The sequence below is a fragment of the Rhopalosiphum padi genome, chromosome 1 (genome assembly GCF_020882245.1).
Source record: "Rhopalosiphum padi isolate XX-2018 chromosome 1, ASM2088224v1, whole genome shotgun sequence".
Lineage (NCBI taxonomy): Eukaryota > Metazoa > Arthropoda > Insecta > Hemiptera > Aphididae > Rhopalosiphum > Rhopalosiphum padi.
The window spans coordinates 18,713,921-18,735,573 of record NC_083597.1 but is presented as its reverse complement, the minus strand read 5'-3'; the positions used below and the strand labels follow the sequence as shown (position 1 = coordinate 18,735,573).

At 27.6% G+C, this 21,653-nt stretch overlaps 1 protein-coding gene across 2 annotated transcripts in view; it reads right to left on the bottom strand.

Annotated features, from left to right (window-relative positions):
* Positions 1–21,653, bottom strand: part of LOC132918880 (GTPase-activating Rap/Ran-GAP domain-like protein 3) — a 327,934-nt gene that overhangs the window by 224,277 nt on the left and 82,004 nt on the right. Inside the window, exon 1 of one of the 2 annotated variants that reach the window (XM_060980248.1) lies at positions 257–746. The exons of the other annotated variant lie outside the window; for it this stretch is intronic. Coding sequence (XP_060836231.1) covers positions 257–432 — 176 coding nt within the window. The 5' untranslated portion in view covers positions 433–746. Of the gene's footprint in view, positions 1–256; positions 747–21,653 lie in introns of those variants that run through there. 2 annotated transcript variants of the gene reach the window in all.

The window sequence follows — 21,653 nt, the reverse complement described above, 5'->3', positions numbered from 1 at the left end:
AACATATACTCAATAAACCGACAGTCTATATCAAATCGCTTAAAATGTAATTTGTGTCGCACTCCAGCGAAACACAGAAAAACACGACTTTTTAATACAATATTATAATATGGAATTATTCTAGTTTTAAATAATTTATACTTGTAAAAGTGTCACGTTGTTCAACTATACACTAAAATTGGTTGTTTCGGAAAACATGTACCAATAGTTTATTTTTTGTCTAGAAAAGTATACATCACGCTTATCTGATACTTACCCTGTCCACGGTAATACTTTGCCCGAACTCTCGAAACTCGAGCTCCTCACGTCGTACTTGTGGCCTTTGAACCCGATCTGGTTGTGCAGGTCCACGCCAAGTCGCTTCATCGGTCCATCAGACCCGACGGCGGGTCTGATGTTCCTCTGCAGGTGTAGTCTGCCGGTGGATTTCATCGAATGGCCGACGACTCAACGTTTTTCATTCTCTCGCACGAACGGGGGACGGATAGATATATCGAAAAAGTGTTAAAAATAAAAACGAATACGTTGATACGAATTGTATTATTGTGATAAAGGGGCAGTGAGTTCGAACGTTTGAAAACGACAAAGTCTATGACTATGTCATAATATTTCGTGATAGTAATTATTTTTTAGATTATTATAGTATTTGACGACGGCGGCCAACGGCGGTGGTGAAGCGATGAGCGCTGTGCACGTACACCGGACGAGATCGAGTTCGGCAAAAGCCGGTCGCGATACTGAACCCGACGGCGCGGAACACTTGTTGTGAACGCCGGCGGCAGGCGACGCGCTTGCGTTTCACACGCGAATTAGTCGTGTAGCTGTCGTTGCCTCAGCCTCCGCCGACGCCGCCGCCGTCGTCGTCATCGTCGGGACCGAATTTTTATTATTTTTTTCGCGACCGGGTCAGATGTCTTCAACTCCTCACCTCTCAGCCGACGGATCTTGTCCGATACATTTATATACGCACCCCGTGTATTGTATTCCATAGCGGTCAAGGTTTATTGTAAAGTACATTACGGTTTTCCCTCATTTTACGACCGTAGACATTATACCGAGTCGTCCGAGTTTCACGTCGCTAAATAGTTCTACGTCGAGTATAATAATATTAATATAATATAGGTACGTATGTGGTCCACGACGGTTCTGACAATGCAAACTTTGGACGTTTGTGCAATATATTAATATGACGTGAAGCAGAATAGTGTTAGGGTTTTCGCGTCAAAAAACATGTGACATATAATAATACGATACACACGAGACACAATGTGACGTGAATCGAACTCTATATAACACATTGTCGGAATATGTTCAAATGAAAAGTTATTTCCTTGAAAATAATCATGCAATAATAATATAATATCGAATCGGGAATCTCCACTGTTGAGAGGAAAAACGGACTAAGCGACGTTCTATATTACGATATTGTTATTTAGGCTTGAGAATCGAGTGTAGAGTACTGACGGTAGTAATATTAGCACACTGAACAGACAATATTTAAAAAAAATTTCATTTAAAATAGCTACGGTTATAGATTAACTTTTAAATGAAAACTTTTTATCGGATACATGTATTACTCTGGTGTGCGCTATTTTTCTCACAAAATGTTTTGTTTTTATTATAATAATATTATTAGTACCGAGCAGAATCACTTGCTCGAACTATTTTCAGTATTTAGATCTACTGCAGGTTTTATATCCTTCCCCGCAGCAACGCAATTCCTGCAATGCATTATTGCATTAATGGCTTTAATATAACGATATAGAATGCGATCAATTTTGATCCCAGGAAATAAACGTTGTGTCTACAAGTAGGTAGGTACTTATGAAATTTAAATTTTATAACATGAATGTTAAAGTAACGGCCTTAATTAATATTTTACAGTGAACTGAGTAAAATATATTTACACGAAGGGAAAAACCGAATAAAAATAAAAGCATGTCGAATTGTTTTTAATCTCGCTACAGTCGAGAAAATCACTCGAAAATAAACTCATCAGATAAAATATATATGCTGCAGTATTCTATCGTTCCATTAACGGTGTTCAAGACGATTTAAAGTAACGTGTACCCATACAGTATATATATATATATTTATAAATGGACACACTGCCTATCAACCAGCCATGTAAAAACACACGAAAAACGTCTTGTATCCTACACGCATTACTCGCGGACTTCGGGTTACCGTACTCAATTCGAGACACGGTCGACAAACGATGAGCTAGCTAGTACTCTCGCCTTGCCATTCCAGTGGACCGTGGCGAAATGGACCTACCCTGATGGAGATATTTACGACGACAAAATAGATGCGACCTTTGTAATATAGCATCTACAGCTCCACCACTACTGCGTCGTCGTCGTCGTCGGCATCCTTTTGAAGACTACGCAGTCACAATCACGGTTGATGACCGAAAATAAAAAGAAGAAAAAGGTAAAATAATGTTTGATATAGTTATAAAATAGAGTTGTAAATTTAACAAGATTAATTGTAATTTTTTTTAATTCATATAGTTTGTCCAGAAAGAATTACATGCAGGTTTTGGTAAAATCGTTTTGATATGATTATAATATATTATACACATATAAAGTTCTGTGTTCATATTTTAGGTTATACAACCCGGCACCTATGCAATATTTACAACAATAATAAAATCGTATTATAATACTATAATATTTGTTGAAAAAAGTTTTATTTTATAGTTTTGTTTTATTAAATAGTATTAAGAAATGATTACATATTTTTTTAAATAATATTTTAGATTCTATAAGCGGAGTGAGTCATTCATACATTTATAAAATTCACAATAATTTATGTGTTATTTTTTTTTAAATTTTCTTGTTTTATGTTTGAAGACACCTTTATAGTAGAAAAAAAGTTTCAATCATCTATTTTGAGGGAGGATAATGGTAGAAAGTTGGGTTTAGTTTGTATATTGGCGTGTGTCAAAGGTAAACATTTCTGAGTATTTTTCTAAATTATTGGAAGAAAATAAATACGAATATTTTTCATACATTTGTGTTTAATATTTTTATTAAAATAAAAGTTCGAGGTAACAAATTGGTTACTAAAAGTTGAGACCGTTTCCTTCAGATTCGTTTTTATTGGATACAATATTATACTATAATATCATAGAATTAAAGTCATTAAACACGCCTATTACAGTGACGTACCTATTTAATGAAGAGTACACTCGACACCTACTATACAGAAATTATTTAAAAATTTAATTTTGCATTTTATATTTTTAAACGCATAGATATATATTTTCTTATTTTAGTACTTACGCTTTGTATACGTTTATCAAATAATTATTAGCTTATTTAGTGCATTAATTACATTGGCCTTGTTTTAAATAATAATACAGAATATCGTTGTATATCTAAGTCGTATAATATGTTTATTCAATATTATAATTACCTAAGTGTATAGTTGGGAAATTCTGCAATTGTAGCTTTGGAAAATGTTGGTCTGCATTATTGCTTTTATAAGATTATTTCCATGTGTAAGCCATCGATCATTAATCTGATTAGTTTACATATCAGATTTGCTACTGATTAATATATGGACACCAATGTAAGCTAGCACACGTTTAAAGGCCACTAGGCCGTTTTTTTTATTGTAACATTTGAACGGCCCCGCGGCCCTATAGATAACACTCTCTGCGTTATTTCGTGGCTAATATATTATGCATATTCAAAAACCATACACCGGGACACATAATATACGCGCTCGTTTAAATGTTGTACACAATTTATACACCGAAGAAGCGTGTAGACAAACGATTTCTGTGGAGGATAAAAAACAAAAAAGTAATGAAAAGTTTTACAATAATACCTGGTGGTTGGTTGTTCACCGTTATCGATGTATGGGATATCGACGAACGATTTGGTATTCAAAAAACGAAACGAAAGACAATATAAAAAAAAAATATAAAACAATGTACCTATATAAAACGTGCGTTATAATGTATATTCGCGTTTCTTCCGTTATCCATACATAATGTATACGATATAATCAACGAAAAAAAAGGAACAAATACACAATTTGTTGTTTTTGATACCGGAAGATACGAGAAAGGGTGTATACAACACCTCCTACATTACGATATTGTTTTATTTTTTAATTCCATGAAACTATTTTTTCGAGTTTCGCGTTCGCATCCAAATAGTATATGTTATTAGGATATTCTGCGTATGATTTTAAATCTACTGGTCGCTCTAAAAGTTGCAAAGTAAAAATTTAAAATTTTAGTCTTTGATGATATTCTTTTTCAGAGTATAATTATTATGTTCACAAACGTTTAGAACCGTTTTTGTGTTGATGTTTTCTTTTTTCCTAGATGTCGACTTTTCGTAAAGACCTTAATCACAAGGATACATCTTTTTGTTAGGAACTTAAACCCAACGAAAGATAATATCTTTTTCTTCGTTTGACGCATATATTGTTCCTCAGATTTCATAGTTGTAATAACTTGTAAATATAAGCAGCAGATTTTAGTACTCCAGAGGTACACAATAATGCATCGCACTCATAGTGTACGCAGTAGTGTTATCATTATCACCATAAAAGAAAATCATATAATAATCAAATTGTTATTATTTAAGTTTCCAATTTACGAATAATACAGATGTATCTACACCATGAACATTTTATTTTCGAGCTTTTTTTGACCACCAAAAAATGTATCATTATAGATATGCGACGATTTTACAATTTTAATATTTTATACGTCATTTAATTAGTGTTGAATTATAAAAGTTGTTAAAATAACGAGTAAAATGATAATCGATATTAACTCGAGATGCTTTTAAATCGATATATGCGTGTTTGGCTTAATTTTAATCTGTGTTAGTTGTAAAATACAATAACTACAACAATAATAATAAAATATTTTAACCAGTTAAAATTTAATTCACTCGTTTCCTTCGGGACTTGTAAATTGTAAATTTAGTTCCCTAATATCACAAAATATTAAACAAAACAACCATAAAACGTCATCACATTATTAGTTTTATTACGATCGTTATAATATAAGTTAGACTTTTTTTTTTTATATAGCGTAAGTACATACAATAATTTAGCATCAGTACCTATACACACATTTAACAGTTGGTAACTAGTAGTTTGTTACCTTCGTTAATCATGATTTATTTTACGGTCATTGTAACTCCGTAGGTACTAAGTGAATTGGAGTTTTAATTAAATATTTATCGTAACTACACAATGTCCGTAATATAATATAATATTGTTATGCATATCTATTCTATAACCATTTTTTATAATATTTTTATTATTATTATAACGCTGTCAAACGAAAAAGATTCATAAGACTCGTTGATAAAAAAAAAAAAAAAAATTCTGGTATTAAATAATACATACAGTGGTATAATTATTTTTGTATAAGTACTATTATTATAGCCACTATAGAATATTATAATATTACAATATAATATATTAGGTGTTTCTTTTATCAAACAACACTTATTACTTCAACATTTATCAAAGTTTTTGAAATTATTTTTTTACATAACTTATTTTTCGAAATATAACATGTTTTAAAATAATAACATTTTTTGATGTTTGTAATTGTTATATTTTTATATCTTTGTTATATTTTTTCATTTTTTTTTTAAATGATACATGCACTTTTAATTTCATATCTTGAAGCAGAATATTTTTTGAATTATTTCAATACATAAAAAAATGTAGTAAAAACATTACATTTTGAAGAGAATCTACCTAGTGTATTTACCTCTTAAACTTTAAATATTTATAACTCATAAACTACTCTTCCTAATTTTTATTTTTATTTAACGTAATACTCTGGAAAATATTCTACTTTAAAATATAAAATTATAAATGTTGGTATATTTTCATTAAAAAGATTAAAAAATTACAAAATATTGTTTTATTTCGGTAAAAGAACCGAAATCTAATGTATCTTGTATATAATTGCGTTAGTTTATTCTATAACATAGATTATTAGAGTCTACATAATAATCAACTCTTTCTAAAATATATAACTGTTAAAAAGATCACTAGTTATGTAAATCATAAAAATCTTTCAATGTTAGTAAACATTATTTGCGATTAACAGAAAAACTCTGTTTAGAAAAATTTATCGACTAACAAATTGCATAATATTTTACTCAGGACTGCAGAAAATTGCAACAGCTGTGACAAGACGTAATATACAATCTCATATATTATTAGAAGTGCAACTATATAGAGTTATCGCAGTTACGCGTATTAATTATACCATACAATAAGTTTTGAATTTACCAACCAACCAACACTTTAATATTATTGTTAAGTATGATAATAATAATATAGGACCTGCATAGTATAATACAGTTATAATTATTGAGTTATATATTATTTAGATTGAGAATAACACTAACGTAAACCACAGTCGAGATAACTTACTGTACCTATATTGGCTATAATAATCAATAAAACGCAAACCACAATAATTATAATGATATTCAATACATTTATTATTACAGAGAAACAACGAGCCAATAAATTATTAAAGCATAGTGAAAGTCAAAGATCACAAGAAATATAATATATATAAGCAAGATGAGTAAATAACCCCAATTTCCATCAATTTCAAACATCGGGTTTTATCGATTAAATATTTAAATCTATGCATATTGTGAATTATTAATATAAACCGCGTTAAATATTTAAAAATTAAGCTAACCCAACGGAATATAATAAATATTAATTTTGGATTTTAAAAAGATATTTTAATATTTATGATAGTTGGATAGTTTTTTTCTTTTACAATCAATAATACTTTATATTGCTACAGAGTCGTATGTGTTCACTATAAGTGACAACAAAATTATTAACAACTTCCTTACATGAATAATTCCGTTTTGAACAGCTATATAATATTGAATACGATAAATGCATTTTTTATTAGGCCAACAGACTATACAGTTCACTATAATGTTATTGTATCGCAACAAATTTGTAAGTTAATGTGTTGGGCAAATCATTTGAGTTTGCATACGGTCGATTTATATACCTGCGTTAGTTATTCAAACTCCTGCACAAAATCAAGACGATTCTAATGTTATGAGATCGACGGTAATACATTTTAGGGAAAATAATATATTGGTTAGTATAATTTTATACGGTTGTGCGAGTATATTCGATTTGATTTCAAATAATTTACTTTTGTTCGTTGGCTTATAATACATATGTAAATTACGCATAGGTAGGTATTACAAGGTGATTCCTTTAAAGGTAAGCACTCGTTTTCTCGAAAAGTATTTATGAATTTAATTTTATATTCTGAAACAGAATATTTCATAAATTCATAATAATATTATATAATTCGAATTTCAAAGTAAAACTTAAAACTAGTTGATTCATGATAAATATTCAAAAATTTGATTAACTGTCTAAAGTTGTACAGCGATAGTTCGCAACGTGTTGGTCCACTTATTCATTTATCTAAATTTTAAATACTTTTAACTAGTTATTGCTATTATTTAATATGATAATATATATTTTATAATATTAAATAATATTATGTACAGAGTTAAAAATCGATTTTTAAATTTGTTTCCATATCGGAAGGAGTTTAGAAGTTTGTTCAGCATAGATTTATTACGATTATTCATATTTTATACTGTCTTTCGTTAGCACGTCAAGTGAATATTAGATAATATTATAATAAAATTGTTCAAAACAAATTTGGATACTTTAATATTTAAATACACATATTTTTTTAAAGTTTGGCACTGAATAATCACATGAAAGATAGACGTGCTAATAGAATCGTCAATGAATTTCAATGTATGCGCATGACCTCGTTTAAAAAATATGTTTTAAAATTAACAGTGTACACTGCAACCGCGGTAGAAGTCGAACGCAAACACAAGGTATTATAATATAGATAAGTGTAGTGATTTACATCGGTTATATAAGCACCAATAGTATCTGATAAGATCAAATATCATAGCAAATATGTTACCCGTTAAGGCGTTAACACACGTAAATAAAGAGAAAATTGCCGGCCTGGACCCAACTGTTCCTTCCTAGGTATTTACATATATTATGTATATAGTATATATTCTATAGTATAATACAACTTTTATTATGATAGGTATTAAGTACTATGAACGAATATATAATGCGATAACATATAATACGTGTACGAACAATATTTAACTGTGAGTTTTATTCGACATTGAAAAAACAGCTCAATGAATTACTTCTTCCGCATCAATGATAATAATACGAAATAACTATGACGCTATATTAAATTAATTAATTTTAAGATGTTGAATTTATTAAGAGAATATTGTAATAATTGATATTTGATGCTTAAAAGCCATAATATTGTTATTTTTAACAATTAATATTTAATATTCTTCTTCTCTTGAAGATTTTTGTGTACATAAAAAATACATATATATTATTATAATACTACAGTCATGCATAAATTATAAGTTTATTATTTTATTGAAGACTAATCAGCATAAAAAATAATAAGTTTTAATAAAAAAATATGTATACGTCATACGTGTCATCAAAAAACAACGCATTATACGCTTTTATAGTGTTACATTTTATTATACTTACTTGCAGTGTTAACAACCAAAATACTCAAAACAGTAATACGCACTTATATATAGTGCATTAAATACACCTATGGCTTGTGTTTTATTATTATACTTGAAATATTTCAAATTGAATAAAAGCAGTTGTCTTTAGCAGTGAACAAAGGTTGTTCGAAATAAATCGAATGTACGTTTATATAAAAATATGAAATAACAATTTCAGTTGGGTGTTTTATTTTTGTTTATACTGTAAAGATTTCCAAGAAAATCGAATTTTTCGAAATTGAGATATTAGTTTCGACTACAAATTGCATTGTTGAACACGATTAATTTTGACATATTATTATACACGTCATGTCATATGACTGTATGCATTTGTATTTAGGTACACGAAAAAATGAATTTCTGAATGAATGAAAATAAATTGTATTATTTATGTACCTTGGGCTTATAATTTATTATTTTAGAACTATATACAGAGTGGTTATTCAATCATGCTCATATCCATTTTATTCATATTCTGAGTGATTCAGATTATTTTAACTGTAGACGCACACTTATAATAAAATGTTTAAATTCTTTATTTTTCAATTAGTTTTTACACAATTAAAGGAACATCGTAAGACTATAAACATAAGGATCAAATTTATTTTATTTAAATTAAAAATAAATATATTTTTTTTTTTTACTGTAAATTAATTAAAAGATAATTGTTTTGGAAATCTTAACGCATTTAAACTGAAAGTCCAATAAGCAGTTTCTGAGTTGTATGTGCTAAGAATAATTTTTTTTCTATTAAATAGCTTCTAGTATAACTAAGTTAGTTCAATAATTATAATGTACAATATAAAATAAAAACAAATATATTACGTAATAAAATCAATTGCTAAAATAAACGAAATTATAATTATTATGGCAGATTCAGGAATTAGTATTCAGAATGGAAGAGAGATTGAATAAGATTGTTTATAGTTTTTAATAATGAATTTGCATATAATAATATAAAGTATGTGTTATATATTTTAGGCCAGTCCTTTAATTATTATATTCAACATTTTTACAAATTAAATAATTTTAATAAAGCTATAATGACCCCATATCTAAAATCTACGGATCATTGTTTTAAATACACAAAGTTTAATAATTCAAAAACTATAATGGTTTGAATTTTGATTTAAGTAAATTAATATTTTCAAAAAAATCACCTTTTCAACAATTTAAAGAAAAAAGAATAGTTTTCATTTTAACAAAAGACGTTTGTATTGCCACTTTTTAAATGTCATAATAATTTATCAAAGTGTTTGAATATAACATGCCCATTATATTACACAATTAAAAAAATCAAAATCTATTATATGATTAAATTTATTATTTTAGAAAAAAATGGGGGTGAGTATTCTTAGTGAATCACTCTGTATACACAATTATAATTTCATTTTTTTTTTTTTATAAATATTGAAGTTGTTTTATTATATAATATTACATACTATGTAGAAAAAACTCGCGAAAAAAATGTCAAAAACACTGACATTACTATATGTGTTTAAACTTAAATTTGCTTTCGTCGTAATTTTGGAGCTATTATTATATTATATGTATAATAAATATTATGTTGGTTAATTAATACAACTGCTATTTCATTATTGTAGGTATTGAAGTCTTAAAAATGTTTTTAGTGGTTTTTCTTTGAACTGGACAAGGCAATAATATTACTTATAGACAGTGTATTTAATAAAACATCTCTAAGTTAATAAAGTACATATACAATTTATATAATATTTTATTATGCTTATATTAAAATAACGATAAATATAAATTCACATATAGAATTATGTTAAATACAACAACTATCATACATGTGAATATTTAATGATTATTATAATTTTTTACGGTTTAAATTGTAAAACATTTTATTGATCCTTATACGTAAAATATGATTTGAAATCAGTTTTATACGTGGGTTTTTTTTGTCGAGTTAAAACTTCAAAACATTTTTGGAAATCTAAGGAAGTTTACCAAAAAATGATAGTAAGATATTAGGACGAAGAAATAACATTATAGCGAGCAACTGTTTAAAATGAAATCCGAATTGTATATTTACTTTCATACCGATATCGGTTCAATATAGTTTTTTCCCTTCGTACACCATGATTTCTTTTGAACTTAGCCTCGTTTCATACCGCATAATACTAAAATAAATACGCACTTAAACTCACGATTCTGTTACGGTTCAGAGATTAAATGAGAAATCGGATGATTTACGTCTTCAGTGGATAACACAATTTGTTCGTTTATCCCACACTTTATTATTGGAGAAGATAATATTATGAAAAAAAAAATATTAAATCTCGAAGAAATCTGAGACTATTACAAATACATTTAAAAAAAAAAACCGATTGATCATACTCTTTCATCCATGTTAATTTGTGTATAAGAGTAAAAGAGAAATTTATTCAAGTATGCTTAATCTGATAGTGAACGAAATCGATAATCAGACTACTATAACAGTATGAGACGATTTATTATCAGTGATATGTTGCGTTTGTGAAGACGATATTATGACGTCAAAGGAGCAACTTTCGATTAAAATAAAGCGGCAAAAATCATCCCGTGGCACGCGCACACACAAAAAAAATAAAAGACGAGTACCGATGTAATCGTACTTCACGAGAGTAACACAAAATCGAAAATAAATACGATATTATTAGTATAATCATACTAATATATAATTATTAAAACTAAAATAATTGGCGACTCTTTTAAAACATTAACTAAGCTATTACACGCATTACAGGGTATAAAGTGTAAAAATCATACTCGATATAGTTATAATATCTAATACCTCTACTCTAAATCGTATGTAAAATGTTTACTGATTGGAATTCAATTTTTAAGATATATTTTCTTATTTATATTACGATGAGAAAATATAAATTGTTGTGAATTTTTATATTATTACGATTAGTACTCAAGTGTTCTATACAAATTAAACTCCGGCTGTTGTTTTGTATATAAGTGACTTCATTATGTCATATTGAACAAAATATTATATATTTCTTATTATTAGTTATGTTTAATAAACTATAGTAAAATGCATTATAATATCATTTTTTTTCTTAACAGCTGTTAACTAGTGAATTTTTGGACCACAACAAACATCTTGTTTTTTAATCCAACCAAAAAAAAAAAAACAATAATAATAAGTGCGAACAGAATACTGTTTAATGTTTGTTTATACGCATCACTGTAACTCCCTCTTTCATCCAAATACGCGCTTGTATATAGTGTATAGACTACTGTAGACACACACACACACACAGCTATATACATATAATTAAATTACTAAATTATATGGTGCATATAATAGTTCACTAATGACACTAATTATATGACAGTATTATGATCTTCGAAGGTGACCAAAGGGATCTGGTTTCAAAATACGCTCGAAATGCTATAAGAATATTTTCCAATTTTAAACCAAAATTGCCTTTTCAGCATTATACCTAGTGCATACTATTATTATTATTATCATTATTATGTACATCGTTGATATCAACAAAACACAATATACCTATGTGATTTCTGCTTATTTACACGACCCATAATATACCTCTTCACCATCTTAAAGTAAGATACACTTTTGACCTGACTCATTAGATACAGTGCTATAATATAATAAAATATATGTAATTAATTGTGTGTTTTAAAATCAAAAATATCCTTATGGCTATATAGCTATTTGTTATGAAAAGTCATACCGAAAATTAAATTACACAAAATAATGGTAAAACTATATTTTCTAAATAATATCTACTTGTTTATTCTAGTAAATTGTATATCAAAACTAATTTTGTTCGTAGTTTTTGTAGTTGGTCAAAATTTTTAGTCGTGACCTGAAGGATAAGTGGATTTTATATTATTGATAAATTACTAATATAACATCAATACGCAAAATCACAATAACCCAAAACATAGATACCTACATGGTTTTATAATTAAATATTTCTAATTTAACTACTTACCACTAATATTTACAATATTTGATATCGTGATAGTATATTACATTTCTTATTTTTGAAATTGTTTATATATTTTTTTTAATTTCGAATTTACAACAACTTTGTTTTAAGTTTGGGTCGAAGTTTTTTTTAATGCTTAAAAAACATTTCTTTTAAAGTTTTAACATACTGGAACACATTTCTTGTTTTTGAGTCATTTATAATTTATACAAATATATACATATATATATATATATATTTCTACCTCAAATACAAAGCACTGCCATTGATAAATGAACTAAAACAAAATCACACTGAAGACTAAACTTGGGATCGTTTCGCTAGAATGATATATTGCCTCCAAATTGAAAAATATTTAAGTTCTTCTAAAAGTATAAGCGCGATGCGAATAATATAACAAAGACCAAACTAATATGTACCCACAACATTAATTCTGGTCAAGGTTAGGACAACAAAACAAATTTTCGTGACGCTCTTCAATATTTTACTACACGAAGTAAAGAAAAGAAGATTATCTTAATATAATATATTGTATTCTTAATATAATATGTTGTACGGTATTATAGCTGATATTCGTTATTAGAAAATTTATTTCAAAAGCACCAACATGACGTGTATTCTGGTATCGAAAGTATTCTACAAAAATTACACTTTATTTTTTTCTTTTAATTTTATTTAATAATTGCCTAGTATCGTACGAATAATAAAGTTAATAATTAAGTCGTTATCTGTAAAATATAAAAATTAATTTGTTCTCAATGTAAGTTACTAAACTTGGGTTTTTTGGACGCTTAATTTGATCAAACTTTAAGGTATTATACTATTTTTTATACTATTTTAAATTAGTATTGAATTTTAAAAAAAAATAGCTGATTATTTTTAAACAGAGAAAAATCCTTTTTTTGCGTTTATATATTATACTGATTAGTTTTTATAGACACGACCACTATAGTATCTTTAATACATAATCTAGAGAAGCTAAGGTGATACCACTTGTACACATTCCGGTCGCAAATTTTCTCGGTAGTTTAGTAGTACAAATGTCTCGTGCAGGTAGCGCCACAATTCGCTCGAAGGAAGGTTTTTATATTGTGAATACAATACCATGCAATTTTTTCCGTGTTAACGCCTTAACGGGGTTTCCGTTTTGACAAGGTTCAAAAAAAATGAAATTTTAAAAAAGCACCAAAGAAATTTTCCGTATTATCAAGGTTTCCGTTTTACCAAAGTTCCGTCTTATCGAGGTTTTACTATATATTATTTTTAATGTAAAAAATTAAAAATGTACACATTTTTGTTGTTTATGATAATATTATTTAAAAATTAAAAATGGTAGCCAAGTAAGAATTATTTTTAAGTAATTATTTTATTCAATTAGGTACAATTTAAAATGGTTTCAATTAAGGAAGTTTCATTATACTATATTTTAACGACTATATTATATTACACGGTTATATCAGTTAAGACTATTTAGCTAATATATTCTGTTTTCTATTGTAGACATATCTTCTCTACATCATGCGCTTAACATTATTTTTTTTCGTTATTATTTATTATACATAAAGGTATATAAATATAATTATGACTTTATTATTTGGGTATTTGAGTGTACTTGAGTCAGTAGGTAGTAGTTTATTTGAGCTTTTAAACTCGTATCTTATACATATTATAATATGTAGGTATTACTAATTACATTTTGTATATATATATATATATCAATTAATAAATGAACACATAATTAATATCATACAATAAATATATATTTTATTTAAATAAATAAATGTGTACGATACATGTCATATAATATTATTACAATTTTTACATGATTCTAAAATATTGATTTATTTTGATAATCTATACAATATAACATCAAATATATCATGTTGGAATGCAAATTATTGACATTTGAACAACAATATTAAATATTAATTCACTTAAATAAAATTTAAATGTAAATCTCCACTAGTATGATAGTCGGCCATCGTGCGAATGTTGGCAAATTTTGAATCAAACTGCCACAATTTTTCGCGTCAATATCGTACCGTTGAAAAACACGGGACCGATGTCACCTTATCTTCTGTACATCATGATTTAATAATACCTTGGATATCCGTCGTTGTTATTATCGTAAGTTTAGTATATTATTATAATACTTAAACGTAGTGACTACAAAAAAATGTTATGATTTTAAGTTTCAGTAAGTATTGTTATGTTAACGAATATAGTGCTTCATAATTAATTGATATGAATTATACACAACAGTGGTCATCGATCGTCATATTAAAGGATAGTAGTAAGCAGTATACCAACTGTATACAATTCTACAGTATTATACGAAGACACGTAGTTACCTATTCATCGTGTACCATACAACACAACGCTTATATTCTTGAGTTCTCGGAAGTGCCAAGAAGTTTATAACAAAGTTCAAACCGTACGACGGTGAATAGGTCGTGGTGTTATATACTACGCTGTATACACGAACATTTATATGTTTAGTCATTGCAAACTTCAAAGAGTTGTTCCTGCAAAAACTTGTATTTTAATAGTACACAGATCGTCTCGTTATGGGTATGCATTACCGTAGGCATCTACAATATTATTATTATTTCGGAGTAAAACGAATTTAGGTAAACACGCGTTTCAGTGATTTTTACAACGCGATATTAAATTAGAATATTATCTGCGCGCGTGAGTCAGACAAATGTACATTTGAACAAATAATTATAACAATGATAATATTATATAATATAGATATTTCACACTTTGAAATTCGTGTTCGCTGTTTCGACAATTAAAAAAGATTTCCGTTGTTCTGTTTTTGGGGAATTTAAATTGGACGTCACTAATATTCTATACACTTTTCTTGTTTTATCCACCATTGTTACTAACATTATATTTTTAATGTGTATATAGTAATTTAAAATATCATTACATATGAAAGTAGAACAGGTTTATCTATAGCTATCGTCAATAGTTATAAGACCATTATATCTATGTAACATGCATTTAAATAAAATATAGATAACTTATTAAGATTTTTTTGCATAGACTATCTTAATTAGATGATGTATGTTATGATCAGATGATCAGTGCCGTATTTAGACATTTTGTGCCTGGGTGCAAAAATAATTGGTACTCCCTTAAAGAGCCTACCCACGGCTTACTCAATAATAATATTTTATTATAACCTAATTTTTTGATAAATATGGAAATAAACAAATTAGACGTTTCCCAGAAGCTTATATTCTGAGCAACGACTTCTGAAAAAAACTTGCGTTTGTTGACTAATAACTAATAAGTAATATTGCATTTTGTGAAAGAGCACGCCGCACGGTATAAAAAAATATCCCGAATTGCCCTTATTGTTATAAATAACTTATGTCTATTGACATAACCAAAACAAATTTGGGGACAATTATTAAGTATATTAATAATTCTCGATCGCTGAGGCTGGGTCTATACACGGCGATATTCGCTGCAAAATTCGTCGAGCTAAAGTCTATATTGTTATAAATACATTGGTTGTTTTAATTTCAAACAGCATAATACTAAATTATATTATATAATACTGTTATTAAAATAATTTTAATAATTCAAATTTCCGACCATAACATTTTAGCGCACCCAAAATACTGGCACCCGGGGCAGTTGTAGCCAGTGACCCTCCTTAGATGCGGCCCTGGTTATGATTCCATTGATGGATATTATTATATTGTCAGTAGGTACTTAAAATAATATACAGATGACGCGGGTCTGATAAAATGTCTCAAAGTTGAAAAAAAATAACAAATATTCATTGTTAATCACTATAATAATATTATTATAATGTGAAAATATATTAAGTACGCCTATACAAATTCAGTGATAAAAATGTATTTTGAGCTGTAGTTTGACTGTAGTTTGATGCACATTAACCAAAGATGGAATCATACAGTTATTTATTATATAGTCGTATTGTGGCGTGATGAGTGTGCAAAATGTGTAAAAAATTAAAAACATAGGAAAAATTTCAGATTACGAAGTGGATAATATGTATTTTTTATATAATATTTATTTTGCAAAGAAAATCGAGCTATTAAAAAACTCATATTGTATTTTATTCGCTGCCCAGGAGATATTTAATGTTAATGTTTATACATTCGTCCAGTTACGAATAAAACGCAACATTTTCATTGTCAGCATTAGTTTAAATTTCGCAGAAATGAATAATACAAGAGAAAATAAAAAATTAACTGAGGATTCAGATAATCTGATACCGACAATTAGTGGAAGCATAATATGGCCGAACTATACAACCACCAGTGATGCAAAAACAAATACAGAAATCGAATCATTTAATGAACATACAACAACAAAAATGATTGAAAATGAACCGTTGGTAGTTAAATCAAGTAGCTTAGATTTGTTGTTTAAACAAATAAATTTGTCAGTGGTACATGCAAAGTGCCTGAAGACGATTCGCGTCAAATCGTTTGAATCGCTTGACTCAGATGATGATTCAACAAACCACTACGAATCGACTAGGTCGTCGAATTCAGAATTAAGGTCAGAGCTAATGTGGTCGACTGACGATGAAGAATTAAAACCATCGGAAATCCAACAGAATGTGGTTGATGGATTTCCATAAGGAAAGGTCGGCTTTGATGCCACTTTTAATTACCACGACGGGCACGACGAATGAAGATCAAATTATATCAATTGAAGACGATATGACGGAAATTTCAGCAGAACCAGTAGCACCTAAACGTAGGTAATTCCTGTCAACACTTGTCAAGCGAATTCTGAAGAAAGCTGTGTTACTGCGGTGCCGGTGGCCGCAACCACCGTAAGTGGTAAGCCGAGTAAATGAAAATACTTTCACGGCGCATCGTAAAAAGCATTACATGGTGAATGTGGCCTGAGTGCATAATGATAACCGTAAAAAAAATTATTAGGTTTTGGATATTTTAAATTTGGTTCGAGAATTAGATGAAATGTCGAGGTTTTTATCAATCGATCTTTTGAACATTTTCATATATTTTTGTATATTATTGTATATTATATATACCATTAATTTTATTTGTATGTTATTTATTGTTTGCAACGTGTTTTTTTTAGTATCTCAGGCGGTACTACTGTTAAAATATTGTCAATTTTTAACATAATAAAAGCCTTATTTCCCATAAAAATTTAGTTGATCAATTTAAAACAATAAAATTACGACTAATTTGTATATTATATAAATGCTCATTTTTAAGTTTATAGCATTATATTTATTTAGTAACATATTTTGTTTGACTTAAATATTGACTGAGGTTGACCATTATTGCAAGTTACATTAAACAATAAAAAACGTTTCATAACATTATAATATTATATGATATCTGCGGCTTACCCATGTTTTTATTATGCAATCTTACAGTAAAAACAACACGTGTGAATTTATGAATTAAATATTATATTCATTTTTGTTACTTGTAGATATTATGCATAGATCTAACTTACAATAATTGAACTAAGTTTAAACGAGAAAATAATTTTGATTAATTAAAATTCTGTGAGAGATACTTTGCTTAGGTTACGGACAGTGTATAAAACCAAATGTGTATAATACAACTACTTAAAAAAAGTAGAAACAAAACGTACAATTTTTTACCCAAATGCTCGTAGGTATGTTATTATTGACAGCTTATCAATAAACAAAAACACGAATAATTTACCAAAAAAAAAAAAACCATATTATTATAAATTAATCACTTTGTATAACGTATCTAATATATACCTATATATTATGTTTACATAATACGGTATAGCAGTTGTATTAGGTATAGTTTTTTTTGAGACCAAAATAGTCCATTATTATTTTAATTATTGTTGTTGTGGTGGTTATTGCTGTTATTTTATACGGCCGGCGGGAACCATTAATTATTACTATTCTCCGACTGTTTTCATTAACAAATTCTTAAATGTGTTGTGTGTATGTATTTCTGAGGACAACTTTTGTATTTTTTTGTTTCGTTTGTTTCTCTTTTTTTCCTCGTTTTCCACTACACGCACCGTCGTCTCTCGGTCGCGACCGTTAACCGGAGCGCCGGTAAATCAATACCACGGTAGCAGTGGCGACGGCGGTGGCGGCAACGACGAATCTGGACGACACGCTCAGAAATCTACAACTCGCAACACTGTGTTGGATTACCATCCGTGGATCTTAATGACATACATATATATATATATATAATATATACATCATGTACATAAAGGAAAAGAGAGTGATTGAGATTCATATGCCACATACCTTTAAAACGCGTATAACTGCTTAACAAAATATATAAGTCATATATCGTATATATACGTACACGTGGGATTCACTTAAAACCTTTTAAAACAATAATATTTCAACTGATAATAATCAGTAGATAGTGTTATAACTTATAACTGTACATTATTTAGGTTAACCTGCATCCTGAAATGACCTGTGTAATGCATAATGCATATTATAGTGTGTGAGAAACAAATGTATAGTGTTACAGTTTATAATTGTAAATTATAATATTGCATTACTTGAATTCAAGCAAATCTGCACGAGGATACCACAACGACGTATGTATATATATATATATAACAACAATATATAAATAGTTAAACAATTAATTAAAAAAATATAAACACCTAATCCTCGAAAAAAATTCAAAATATCCGAAATCTAATATAATTTTTTTTTTCTTCGGTTTGTGTATTCACGCCACTACGCGATTCCTCTCCAGTAACCACGTAGTGTTTTTCAAGATGCTCCGTGAAGGTATATATTTTCATTTACTAATTTGTACAATATAATATAAGAAACATGTATTGGATTTTCAAATATTTTTACTTACAATTAAAATGTTATTATAACATTATGTTATGTTTATGTATGAAGAAAAAACTGAATCAAATCAAACATTTAGATAGTTTATAAATAGCTAAAAAGATAAAAAAAAAATTTGAAAATCTGATTTAGTCTTAATGCTTAATTAAATATTTGTTGAAAAATTTAAGTTTCTAAGGCCTGATTGTTAATGTTTTTCCGACATCAAATTAATAGAAATATTAAAAACTCACTTTTAATTGCGTGTTGTTTCTCGTTATATTTATTTTCAAACCAATATGAATTTTAACTGTTTTATAATAAATTGTCTTTATAGAAAAGAAATGCGTATTATGCAATGTATTTAACTATAATATTATTTATTGTTATAAAATATTAATTTTCGTATGAGAGAATGATATAAAAACTAATACTGACAATGAAAATGTTGTATTTTATTCACAACTGAAAGAACCATAGACCGTAGTATAAGGTCTATGGGAAGAACGTACTAACATTTCATTAAATATCTCCTGGACAACGAACAATCTATGTATATTATACTATATCTCATAATTTTTTTTTCCAAGAGGATTATATAAAATATTATACATTCGTAATTCATATAACATTTTTTCTATGTCTTTAATTGTTTACATATATTGTACACTCAATACATCACAATAATACAATATATAACATATTATATATATTGTAAATATAAAAAATATAAATATTTATAATTGTTTGATTATTGATATTTACAATTTTTTATATTTTTATATGTACTCGTACGTATGTAAGAAAGAGTCAACACATGTAGTTTTTCAAGCTTCCTCTTAAGTATTAATAAATATTGAAAATTCTTGACATTTTCTCATTAAATGTTTATAAAAATGTTGTTGCTTCGAAGCTTGAAAATAAAAGCTTATGACTTTATGAGAAATATTTTATATAAAAACTTATAAAATATATTCAAATAACATATAGGCTCTATTGATGTTATTGTTTTTTTTTTTTAAACAAAATAAATCGATTTATCTTAGCAATAATTTTAGTTAATTTGTTATATTTTAAACTAAAGAATATTTGAAACTTTAGACTTTTCTCCTTTACTTATATTATTATTTTTTAAACACAATTTGATTATCTTAATATTCATACTAACTTTAGTTATTTAAGTATAGCATAAGCTATTAGAATTATATTCACGCCATTCTTAAATTTCAATAATATTTTCTTATTTCTTATAATAGTACAAAAATAATACATAAATCATATGATACGATATTACAATAGTTATATTTAATATAACTGATATTAGTTCAAATTAGTGTACTAGGACTTATAAAAATATAGTACGCTAATATAAAATATATATTAGAACATTAAATTTAAACATCATGCATTATCGTTGTTAAATTACAGCGATCAGTTACTTATTATAATAAATAAATATAAATTTGCCTAGTTCTGTTAAGGATTCGAATACTTGTGGACAAATGTATTTTAAATACTTGAAAAATGTGTTTTTTTGTATTTTTATTAGGTAAAAATGAATTCTAAATATTTCTTTAAATGCTGAGCAAAGCGATGAGTGCATTTATTTTACAATTATATGCGTTCTTTCTTTTTATATATGTATGTATACACGATATGTCGATAAGTAATATAAAAAATGCTCAAGTTTTAAACTTTTTGGGTGGCTTCTGAAAATATTGGACTAAGATATTTTTGGGGTTCAAAATAAAAATTAATAATATTTTTCTCGATGATAAAAAAAAATAAAGAAAAACATAAGAAAAACGTGATTTTTTACACTAAATCGGTAGATAATAGTTGTTTGTTCAACAAAACTAATAGAATATCTATTATATAATAGTAGTACTGCACAGATGCATAAAAATGTCTAAAAATCGAAATATTGAAGTCACTGTGTATTAATAGAAAACAGTAATATCATAATAATAATCTCGTATTTATCGATGTAAATAAGAGACTGCTAAATGGCTATGGCGTAACTACGGACCGTTGAAAAATGTGTAAATGCTGAAAAAGCACCATCAATGGGTCGTTTATAAGCTACATTCTGATGAGTTCGGTTTTAGATTTATAGCTGCAGAGTGGCTGCAAACGAGATTGATTTATTCATGGGTTAATCAACGCCATTTACCTGCCAGCTTAGGTCCATTTTACGTTACATATAAAAACCTTGGAAATGGT